General features: G+C 41.1%; 1 protein-coding gene across 3 annotated transcripts in view; it reads right to left on the reverse strand.

Annotated features, from left to right (window-relative positions):
• Positions 1-12,758, reverse strand: part of sestd1 (SEC14 and spectrin domains 1) — a 158,225-nt gene that overhangs the window by 41,740 nt on the left and 103,727 nt on the right. For all 3 annotated transcript variants that reach the window (XM_041201474.1, XM_041201475.1, XM_041201476.1), the window contains exon 11: positions 11,521-11,643. In XM_041201474.1, the coding sequence (XP_041057408.1) occupies positions 11,521-11,643 (123 nt within the window). The remainder of the gene's footprint in view (positions 1-11,520; positions 11,644-12,758) is intronic.

Genomic DNA, 12,758 nt, shown 5'->3' on the forward strand with positions numbered 1-12,758 from the left:
TACTTGATTGAAATATATACGATCCTGAGGGGTCTTGACAGGGTGGATGTGAAGAGGATGTTTCCTCTTGTGGGAGAATCTAGAACTGGGGTGACCATTTAAAAATAAGGGATCGCCACTTAAAACAGAGATGAGGTGAAATTCTTTCACTCAGAGGGTCGTGAGTCTTTGGAACTCTCTTCCTGAAAAGGTGGTGGAAGCAGGGATTTGAATATTTTGGATAGATTCTTGGTAAGCAAGGGGGCGATAGGTTAGATGCAGGTTTCAGGTTACTATCAGATCAGCCATGATCTTATTAAATGGCAGAGCAGGCTCGAGGGGCTGAATGGCCTACCCCTCCTGCTCCTTGTTCATATCCTTCATTCTTGGAATCAATTCAAGTAAATCACATATGTAACTTATCTAAAGCCTTCACTTCATTCCTGAAGTGTGGTATCCAGAATTGGACACAATACTCCAGCTGGAATCAAAATAGTATTTTAATTATAACAATATTTAATAAAATAATCATTGCTTCATGCAAGCATCCATTTGCACGTGTGCAGAGCCCTCTCTGTCCCCACCTGGGCAGTACAACAGAAAGTCAACTTTCCCCTCACAAAATCCCCATCTCTTCATTCTACTTCCGGGATAGCAGGGCTGATCAATTTAATTTTCAGTTTGCTCTTCCATCTCTCTCCCTGAAGGAAGTGCTTTGTTACCCAGGTGCAAGTATGAAATTACATACTGGAGTGATGGCAAGAGAAGCCCAACCTACAGATTGGCTGGTAACCAATCTAAACGCAGCAATTTCCAATAAACTACACACACACTTTTAAAAACTGAATTATGTTCTATTTTTCCCCATTGTAAAGACCTACTAAGAAATGCATTAACCTAACTTTTTTGAAACGGCAATTCAATGTTATCCACTTCATGCTGATGTTAAAATAACACCAATCAGATAATAGTTCCAAAGCATTTTTTTCTCTGCCTTCAGCAGCAATATAACTAAAATTATGTCTTAGGAACATGCATCATTGATTAGAAAACTTACCTGCCAGCTATCTGCAAGTGGAATTGTGATCCGCAAACAATTATATCACTTGGTTAAAATTACTTTGGCGTCTTGTTCTCAGCCCGAGACCACTAAAAGTAAAGGATTTTTTCCCCTGACATACTGTATGATGTATGCAGCTTTAGTGCATTATTTTACATGAGGGTAATTGGGGTTTTTTTCTCCTTCATCGAAGTTGAGCAGTCTTAGCGAGTTTATGAACAGAGAATGAAGCTTGGACAATTTACAGGTTAGATCACAATCTTGAAAACACTTTTGAAAATTATGTTCCTGTTATACAGTAAAATCTTCATTATCTAGAATGCAAGGGGTAATGCCGATTAGGCAAAAATGCTGGTTAACGGGGAGTTCCATTTACCAATGGAATACAGCATAATATTTGTAAAATGAACTTATGTGCAAGTACTCAGGAAGTATTCTTCAACACCACATTGAAACAAAGTATAAAGCAATGCCCTATACAGGTACAGGTTCCAGATAACCTCGTAATTGCTTTGATTCATATTAGGGGAACATCAGGAATTCCGCTTAGTAGCGAATTTCAGTTGATAGAAGTTTATTGTATTACAATGCTGTCTTCAACAGCAGCCACAACTTCAAAGCAGAGCTGTATTTTAAATGAGACAATGCTGCAGCTTCAAAAGTAAATAATTACCTCCCTAATGGTGGTTTATCTGGGCTCACCTAGAAGCAATAGTGCAGTAAATAAAGTTATAATTACTACTGTGATCAGCACTTAGCCCAGTACTATAATTTTTCTATTTTCTGGCTATGGACCATTCTTTGCCAGCAATGAGCTGTATTTGTTGCCAATGGTGGTGTTGATTCCATCCCACTATATTAGCATTTCTGTTAGACAAGTCTCGTATTGTAATAAGTAAACATCAATAAATGCCATTAACTATTAAGATTGATTTTTAGGCTTTTTTTATTGACTGTTCTATATGCTAGTTGTACCACACTATTAATAACAGCAGTAGTCCCTTATTTCTGCAGTGAAGCAGCTGAGCTCACGCTGGTGTCAGTAAGAATTCTATAATCAGCCTCAATGCCCATGGTTCAGGGGAAACAAAATTCAGCTTGGTCTTCTGCTCTCAATTACTAACCCCTGCTGGAACACATCACTACCAATGAAAACATTTATTTCTTTTGGATATTGCTTTTCTTCAAATTAGGATTGCAATTCTTTTCTCTGATATTTAATTCTTTTATCTTCTGTAATTTTCTCAATGCTATTTGGAGAGTTGTAATTTTAGAGAGATCTAGAATACAAATGTTAAACTGTGGCTGACAGAAGGGCACCAAAGGACAATATTAGGTTCAGTTGCAGACAGCCTTATAGATCAAGGTTTTCTCCCCACCAAAAGTAATTTTATTTTCCTTCAAGGCATCTATTTCTCTCTCTTGATTGTTACCAATTTTATTTTGCACTTTATCATTTTCCAAGTAAATTAATAATTTTTCTATAAGTATTAGAAATGCTGTTTTCAGCTTCCTAAAAGTCCACACACTGATCACAAAATTGGACTCCTTATTTCCCGCAGTTAAAGTGCTACAGGTGTTGATGTGGTAGCAAAATAGCTTCCTCACAAAATAGCATCCTCAGTAAGAGAACACGTCCTGTGCAATGCACGCCGAATGCAATCTTGTTGAGGACATTAATGCAGGCATTAGGAACGTGTGCTAGAATTTTGCAGAGTAGGCAGATTGTGGCATCAGTTAGCATGTAAAGCTGATTTGGTGCTGGAGCTGCCATTTTTGACCTTGCTGCTTCAGCTGAAGTCCTATCTTAAACATGCACAACTAAATATGCATTCAACAGCAGGAAAAATACCCTACTAGTGCTACTTAAAGTGATCATCAACAACTTGCAGGCTTGTTGTGGAGTTTGTAGAATTGTTTGGTGGTTTGAAGAGTTGGGTAAAATTAATGAAGTCCAGAGGCTGCGTTGTATGAGGAGGAGAAGGCTTTGGCTGTGAATGCAAGGGTTCTGGTCAGGATACCAGTTCTCTCACTGGGCCTGTAATTGTAATCCTCTTTGGGCTGGAGCATGAGATAGAGCTGGGACAGGGGCAGCAAAGAGGAAGACAAGTTCACAGGGAGAAGACAAGTGGGTGAGAAGGGCTGTCAGCAGGAGGCCTTATCCGCCTCGGGTCTTCCGGGAGCACTCCTTTTACCTTCACCTAAGTCAGGTGCAGTGTGTGCATTGCCTGTGCTTTGCAAAGGGGGCAGTCACAAAACTCTGCAACCAGACCTGCATCCTCAGAGGTCCTGCAAAATGACATTGCTAGTGACTCTGAAGGTGACTATGGCCCTGAATTTTGTTGTGTTAGGATTATTCCAGGCTGGAACAAGCAACATATGCAACATCTTCCAGGTCACTGCCCACCTTTGCTCCACAAGAGATCACAGACTCCCTTTATATCTCATTGAACAGAAAGAACCAGGTAAAGCATGGCTTTGCCACGATAACAGGATGCCACCAACTGCACATATGTGGCTTTGCAAGTGCTGTATCTCAATGCTAAGTGTACTGCAGCTGCAACGGTTACCATTCACTGAATGTGCAGTTGGTGTGCAACCATGCTCAGCATCTTATGCTGGTGAATGCCTGCTGCCCTGGCAGCAATCATGAAGCTTTCATTCTGAGGCAGTTTGCTGTACCCTCAGTCTTTTAGCCAATATGTCAAACCAGAGGGTGCTTGCTGAGCCATAAGTTTTATACCTTACTCATGATTCTGCTCTGGAACCCAGCCATGTGACCAGCATGAAACAGTACAATGAGAGCCAAGCTGCAATGTGAAACATTGATGAGCAGACCATTATGGTGCTGAAGCAACCATTCCGTCTGATAAGAGTAGTTCCGTACTCAACGAGGTGTGTGTCCTGATTTGTGGCAGTCTGCTCTATCCTCCACACACCTGACCAAGATGAGGGCATAGCTCTTGCCACCTAGGGATATGGGGTGCAGCTTAGGAGGAAGAGAAAGAGAAGAAAGAGGAAGAAGAAAGGGAACAGAAAGAAGAAGAGACATCCCTGTCCCAGCTGGGCTGTGAATACCTCATTTGACCATGGTTTCATGAACACAACACCAAACCCCCATTATACCTTTCCATCCTTCTGTTATAGAGCATCACAGCATCCTCTTGGCCACAATGGTGAAATTAAAGCCTCCATAAAACATACAAAATTTATCCAAGCTACCATTCAACATTCCACACAAGTCAACTAATCATTCTTGTGCAACTTGTGCATTCCGAGTGTGTGTTTTGCGGGCGCCTTTCCTGCACCCCCTCTAAAGCTTTTACATTTTTCCTAAAGTGCAATGCTCAGAATTGGACACAATACTCCAGTTCAGGCTGAACCTGTGTTTTATGAAAGTTCATCATAATTTCCTTGCATCTATTTATAAAGCTCATGATCCTGTATGCCTTTTAAAAAATCGTCAGCCTGCCCTTCCACCTTCAATAATTTGCGTACATATATCCCACGCACTTCCTATTCCTGAACTCCTTACAAAATTGTATCCTTTATTTTATATTGCCTCTCCTCATTCTTCCTACCAAAATGTATCACTTCACACTTCTCCACAATAAATTTCACTTGCCACATATCTGCCCATTCCACCATTCTTTGTCCTCTTAAAGCCTATCATTATACTCTTCACTGTTCACAATTCTTCCAACATCTGTCATCTGCATAATTTTGAAGCTGTGCTCTATATATCCAAGTCTAGATCATTAATATAGATCAAGAAAAGCACGGTCCTGGTACTGACCACTGGCGAACCGCACTACATGTGATGCCTGAGTCTGAAAAACCACTGTTCACTACTACCCCTCCATTTCCTGTCACTCAGCCAACTTAGATCCATGCTGCAACTGTCCCTTTTATTCCATCAGCTTCAACTTTGCTGGCAATCTATTATATGTCACCTTATCAAATGCCTTTTGGAAGTTCATGTAGACCACTTAAACTGCATTACTCTCATCAACCCTCTGTTACTTCATCAAAAAGATATAAGACAAAGACAGAAATACTTTCATTTTACATTCTTTAGGCTGGTGATCATGAGTACTTCACAGTTATCAAATCTTAAGGTTGATAGCCCACAGTGAGTACTCAGATGACATATATTCCTGAGGGGCTTGGTGAATGGAGGGATGCAACAATTGTGGAACAAGCAGGAAAAGCTACTTGCAGGTTAACTATGGATTCATTGTTCAGAATGATAGCCAAGAAGCGAGGTCCTTGGATTGGCAGAATGGGTTGAAAGAGTGGAGAAGAAGAAAGCACAATGCTAGTGCTACTCCTGCATCTGAAAGTGATCACATACTGGAGAAAGACTCTCAGATGGCGCAAGAAGATGATCTCATAGCAACAGTCGCGATAAACATAAAAGCACAAATAGAGGCCATAGACTACACAATGAAATAAAGGTTACAGAACAGTCTTGGAACAGAACTAGAAGTCCTCATGCTCGTGAATTTTAGTGCCTACAAACATACGAATAAGCAGAAGTAGGCCACTCGGCTCCTCGAGCCTGCTCCGCCATTCAATAAGATCATGGTTGATCTGATTGTAAACTCAACTTCACATTCCCACCTAACCCCGATAATCTTTCACCCTCTTGCTTATCAAGAATCTATCTAGCTCTGCTTTAAAAATATTCAAAGACTCTGCTTCCACTATCTTTAAGGAAGAGTGTTCCAAAGACTCATGACCCTCAAGAAAAAAATTTTCCTCAATTCTGTCTTAAATGGGTGACCTCTTATTTTTAAAAAGTGACCCCTAGTTCTAGATTCTGCCACAAAAGGAAACATCCTCTCAATATCTACCCTGTCAAGGCCTCTCGGGATCTTTAATTTGGCATTTATTGCTAAAGGAATAGAGTATAAAAATAGGGAAGTGTTGCTGCAACTATATAAGGCTTTAGTGAGACCGCACCTGGAGTACTGTGCCCTTTACTTGAGGAAGGATGTAGTTGCATTGCAGGCGGTTCAGAGGAGGTTCACTAGATTGATTCCAGAAATGCAGGGCTTGTCTTATGAGGAGAGATTGAGACGTTTAGGCCTATATTCGCTAGAGTTTAGAAGGTTGAGGGGTGATCTAATTGAGATATATAAGGTGCTAAAGGGGATAGACAAAATAGACATGGAGCAGATGTTTCCCCTTGTGGGGCATTCTAGAACAAGTGGCCATAGTTTTAGGCTAAGGGGTGGTAGATTTAAATCAGAGATGAGGAGGAATTACATTTCTCAAAGGGTCGTGAATCTGTGGAATTCACTACCTCAGACTGCAGTGGATGCCGGGATGCTGAATAAATTTAAGGAGAAGATAGACAGATTTTTAAGTAGTAACAGGTTGAAAGGTTATGGGGAGAGGGCAGGAAATTGGAGTTGAGGCCGAAATGAGATCAGCCATGATCATATTGAATGGCGGGGCAGGCTGGAGGGGCTGAATTGCCTACTCCTAGTTCTTATGTTATATTCTTACATGTATCAAATCAAGTCACCTCTTACACTTCTGAACTCCAACGGATACAAACCTAGTTTTTCCAATCTTTCCTTAAAAGAAAACCCGCCCATTCCAGTTATTAGTCTAGTAAACCTTCTCTGAACTGCTTCCAATGCATTTACATACTTTCTTAAATAAGGTGACCAATATTATACACAATGCTCCCAATGTGGTCTCACCAATGCCCTGTATAACTAAAGCATAACCTTTCTGCTTTTGTATTCAATTCCCCTTGCAATAAATGATAACACTCTATTAGCTTTCCTAATTACTTGCTGAACCTACATACTAAGCTTTTGTGATTCATGAACTAGGACAACCAGATGCCTCTGCATCTCAAGCCATTTGGATAATATGCTTTTTTCATTCTTCCTGCCAAAAGGGACAATTTCACATTTTCCAACATAATACTCCATTTACCAGATCTTTGCCCTATTACTTAATCTATCTATATCCCTTTGAAGCTTCCTTAAGTCCTCTTCATAACTTACTTTCCTACCTTTCTTTGAATCATCAGTAAATTTAGCAACCATGCCTTTGATCCTTTCATCCAAGTCATTTAGATAAATTGCAAATAGTTGAGGCCCCAGCACTGATCCCTGTGGCACACCACTCATCACATCTTGCCAGCCAGAAAAATGACCCATTTATGCCCACTCTGTTTCTTGTTAGCTAGCAAACCTTCTATCTATGCTAATATGTCACCCCTACCCCATGAGCTTTTATTTTCTGCAATGACCTTTGATGTGGCACCTTATCAAATGCCTCTGGAAATCTAAGTACAGTACATCCACTGGTTCCCCTTTGTCCACAGCACATACTATTTTTTCAAAGAATTCCAATAAATTGGTTTAACATGATTTCCCTCTCAAATGGAGTCATACCTAGCACAAAGGAAGATGGTTGTGGTTGTTGGAGGTCAGTCATCTCCGCTCCAGTACATCACACAGGAGTTCCTCAGGGTAATGTCCTCGGCCCAACCATCTTCAGTTGCTTCATCAATGACCTTCCTTCCATCGAAAGGTCAGAAGTGGGGATGTTTGCACAATGTTCAGCACCATTCACGACTCCTCAGATACTGAAGCAGTCCATGTCCAAATGCAGCAAGACCTGGACAATATCCAGGCTTGGGCTGACAAGTGGCAAGTAATATTTGCGCCACACAAGTGTCAGGCAATGACCATCTCCAACACGGGAGAATCCAACCATCACCCTTTGATGTTCAATGGCATTACCATCACTGAATCCCGTAACATCCTGGGGTTACCATTGACCAGAAGCTGAACTGGACTAGCCATATAAATACAGTGGCGACAACAGCAGCTCAGAGGCTAGGAATCCTGCGATGAGTAACTCACCTCTTGACTCCCCAAAAGCTGTCCACCATCTACAAGCACAAGTCAGGAGTGCGATGGAATACTCCCCACTTGCCTGGATGAGTGCAGCTCCCACAATGCTCAAGAAGCTTGACACTGTCCAGGACAAAGCTACCCGCTTGATTGGCACCACATCCACAACCATTCACTCCCTCCACCACCGAAGCACAGTAGCAGCAGTGTGTACTATCTACAAGATGCACTGCAGGAATTCACCAAGGCTCCTTCTACAGCTCCTTCCAAACCCACGACCACTACCATCTAGAAGGAAAAGGGCAGCAGATAGATGGGAACACCACCACCACACTCACCATCCTGACTTGGAAATATATCGCCGTTCCTTCACTGTCACCGGGTCAAAATCCTGTAACTCCCTTTCTATCAGCACCATGGGTGTACCTACACCACATGGACTGCAGCGTTTCAAGAAAGCAGCTCACCACCACCTTCTCAAGGGCAACTAAGATGAGCAATAAATGCTGGCCCAGCCAGCGAAGCCCACAACCCATGAATGAATAAAAAAAAAACCATGTTGACTCTGTCTGATTACCTAGAATTTATCTTAGTGCCCTACTATAACATTGTTAATAACAGCTTCTAACATCTTCTCTATGATAAATGTTAGGCTCACTGGCCTGCAGTTTGCTGCTTTCTGTCTCCCTCCCTTTTTGAATAAAGGAGTTACATTCACTATTTCCCAATTTAATAGAACCTTCCTTGGATGTGGGTAATTTTGTAAAATTAAAACCAACGCATCAACTATCTCAGAAAATGCTGGAAAACTCAGCAGGTCTAACAGTATCTGTGGAGAGAAAAACAGAGTTAACGTTTCAAGTACGTATGACTCTTCTTCAGAGCTCTTTAGCTCCATGACAAAGTCAAAGAAGAATGAAACCAGATGGACCACCTGACCTCGACCTAGGCACCAGAAACGACAATGGTACACCTAGCCCTGTCGATGCTGCAAAGTCCTCTTTACTAAAATCTGGGGACTTGTGCCAAAATTGGGGCAGTTGTACCATAGACAAATCAACGACACCCTGACATAGTCATACTCACTGAATCATATTTTACAATGTCCCAGACACCATCACCATCATCCCTGCGTATGTCCTGTCCCACTGGCAGGACAAACCCACCAGATGTATGCAGTCAAGAGTGAAAAGCCTTTGGAATCCTTGGCATTGACTCCAGGCCCCATGAAGTCTCATGGCATCAGGTCAAACATGGGCAAGGAAACTGCCTGCTAATTACCATTTGCTGCCAAATCTCAGCTGATGAATCATTATTCCTCCATTTGGGCATAGAGTGTACTCTGGCGGGGGGACTTCAATGTCCATCACCAAAAATGGCTCAATAGCACCATTACTGACCAAGCTGACTGAGTCCTGAAGGATATAGCTGCAGAACTGGGTCTGCCACAGGTGGCGAAGGAACCAACAAAACAGAAAAACCTACTTGACCTCATCCTTACCAATCTACCCGTTGCAGATGCATCTGTCTCGAGAGTTTTGGTATGAGTGACCACTGCACAGTCCTTGTGAAGACGAAGTCCCGCTTTCACACTGTGGATACTCTCCATTGAGTTGTGTGGCACTAGCACCATGCTAAATGGGATGATTTCAAACAGATCTCGCAAATCAAAACTGGGCATCCATGAGGTGCTGTGGGACATCAACAGCAGAATTTTATTCAACTACAATCTGAATGTCAGGGCCCAGCATAAACCCCACTCTACCCTTATTAAGAAGCCAGGGGATCAACCCTGGTTCAATGAAGAGTTCAGGAGGGCATGCCAGGGGCAGCACCAGGCATTCTTAAAAATGAGGTGACAACCTGGTGAAGCTACAACACAGGACTGTGCCAAAACAGTCTATTGCATGCCAAACAGCAGAATCAGCATGTGATAGACAAGAGCTAAGCAATCCCACAACCAACGCATCAGATCTAAGCTCTGCAGTCTTGCCACATCCAGTCACAAATGGTGGTGGAAGAAGCTCCACAAATGTCCCCATCTTCAATTGAACCTTCCAAACCCATGGCCTCCACCACCTAGAAGGACAAGGGCAGCAGCACCACCACCTGCAAATTCCCCTCCAAGTCACACACCATCCTGACTTGGAACCATATCGCTGCTCCTTCACTGTTGCTGTGTCAAAAATCCTGGAACTCCCTTCCTAACAGCACTGCAAGTGTACCTATACCACATGGAGTGGCAGCAGCTCAAGAAGGCAGCTCATCACCATCTTCTCAAGGGCAATTGGGGATGGGCAACAGATGCTGGCCTAGGCAGTGACACCCAAATCCTGTGACAGCATAAAAAAAAATTGGACTTTAAATCAGAATCAGAGCCTGGGTTGCAGATAAACTTCCTTGCTCTAAGCAATTCTTTACTTTGCAAATTTGTTGTAAGTTTTGATGTTTAACTATTACAATTAATATAAATTCAAAGTAGATAAAAAAATAAGAAAAGAACATATGACTTTAAAATGGGACTGAGTTACATTTACATGCTTTGTTTAGTTATCCCTCATCTTCCCTATTTCACCTGATGACTACACTTGATCTTGACTCCCTTATGCAACATGACTGAAGATCAGTTACTGGTACAATTGTTAGAAAGCACAACAAAAGTAAAAATGTTAGCAATTTCTTAGAAGCTTTGGGTTGAAAAGACCAAGTCCGATTCAACTGCATAAAGTTATCAGTTTATATTTTACTCTAAGCTAATGATGACCCATTAACTACCAGATCTGGAGGCACACTTTAAACACTCATGGGAAGCCTTTTACAAATCTTAATTAAGAGTTTCAGCTCACGATTTTACTGACTTAAATATTAAAATGTACCTCTTAGACAAGATTCCTTGGATTTGCCCATGTGTCATGCATTGTAAACCAGTCCTTTAATCTATTTCCGCATTTTCTATTTTGGACAGCAATACCACTCAGAAGTGATGCAAGATGACATGGGAAACAAAGTTCAGCACTCCTCCAACTTCACCATTGGCTGAAAATTAAGTTGTTACTGTAATGTTACACTGCCTCAGGCTTTTTGCCTTTCATGAGACATTTTATTTTCAATCAGTGGGTGCTCAGTGCACAAACTTAGCATTGAGCATTTTGCAGTATCAGCGTGCTCTGACAGGTACAGTGGGAATGGGCCAATGACAACAAAAATTACAATATAAAAGCTTAAAATTAACTTTTAACCTCAGCAATTGTCAGAAACAAGATTAAGACTCATGAGCATTCCCTGGAGTATTCGTTTGATACTTTGTACTTTTCAGTAGGATACCAATCAGTTCATTTAGCTTGTTCCATCTTTATTTAATGGGAAAATTGTATATTGTACAAAGGAGCACATCATGCATATTATTTTAGTACGATATTTTATCAGAAATTTGTTTTAAATTCTCATTACCTCCCAAAGGTTATCTCACTCCCCTCCAAACAGAAATAATAGTTATAAGTCCTAAGAAAACAAATTGGCACCTTAGCATTCTTAAACCTATTAACTTTTGTGCATTAAATATACTCATGTTATAAACCATGTAAAATAATCCCTTACACTGTGCTGGCTTTCTATTTCCTCATGTTTTTGCTGTAAGGCTTGGGAAGCTCGAATGGAATCCCCAATTCCCCACTGAGTCCTCAATTGTTCCGATCCAGGTCCTTCCAGCCAGTTCACAACCTAAAGTGAGACATTAATTTTGGTAATTGAATTGAACGGCAAATCTTCATCAAGACAATATTCCTGAAAATCCCTCAAATGTGAAATAAAAAACACAAATGAAAAACAACTGTGGTACAACCAGAGAGGAATTGGAGACTCAAATAGGAATAAATACTTTCACAGTTGAGACATCAACTATTTAGCAATCCATTTATTGTTTCATTCAAAAATTAAATTGTAGTTTATGGTCTGGTGATGCTGTATAGTAGCACAGTAATGCAGTGTCCTGGAGGCTCAACATGCCAGTGTTCACTCATGATTCCTCAAATAACTTTCCAATTTAAGCGGGCCATTTGGCAGAGATGTGGAATGGAGGCAGTGCATTTCTACAAAACACAGAAATTGAAAGGGAAGAGAGGAGCAAAACAGCACGGAGACTCAAAACGCATTGCTCTTGTGTGCCCCCTAGTTGAAAGTTTAAATGCAACATGAAGCACACTGCCTGTCTCTCAGGGAAGCTGCTTGGATCAGGGATACTAAAAGGCAAATGGCAGCAATTGCTTACCAACCCAAAAAGAAGTAATGTTAATATGTGCACCAAATAATCCAAGTTTTCCAGGTATGGAATGATTACACTAACAGTCTTGAAAAAAAAAACTGATTCCAGGACAACCAAAATCAGAACACCTTTTCTGAATAAACAACACTCTTTGAAGGTTTATTTAACATTTAAAATGTTTTATTCCTCGATGAGCAAGTCTGGGATCTTTTATTCATTGTGAATTACTCTGGATGTACTGTTCAAACAGTGCTAGTAATTAACCTGCAGGTCAGCTCATCTAGGAGACAACAGCCTCAGCCCTTTCATACGTCTCATTTCTCATTTGCATCAAAGCAAGGACTAATAAGGTACCAACTCCCAAGATACTAAGGGATTGTTGTCAACTGCCACTGATAATGAAAAGCTAAAGGAAAAAAATTACAAAACAGATGCTCCACATATTGTAACAGAAATCTTGAAATGCATGAATATTTCAACTCCAGACACAACTATTCAAACGTTCTCCTGGCTAGTTTCCAATCCTCAACCCCATAAGATTCAGTTCTTCTAAAACTCTGACAACCACATCTTA

Source organism: Carcharodon carcharias, chromosome 12 (genome assembly GCF_017639515.1).
Source record: "Carcharodon carcharias isolate sCarCar2 chromosome 12, sCarCar2.pri, whole genome shotgun sequence".
Classification (NCBI taxonomy): domain Eukaryota; kingdom Metazoa; phylum Chordata; class Chondrichthyes; order Lamniformes; family Lamnidae; genus Carcharodon; species Carcharodon carcharias.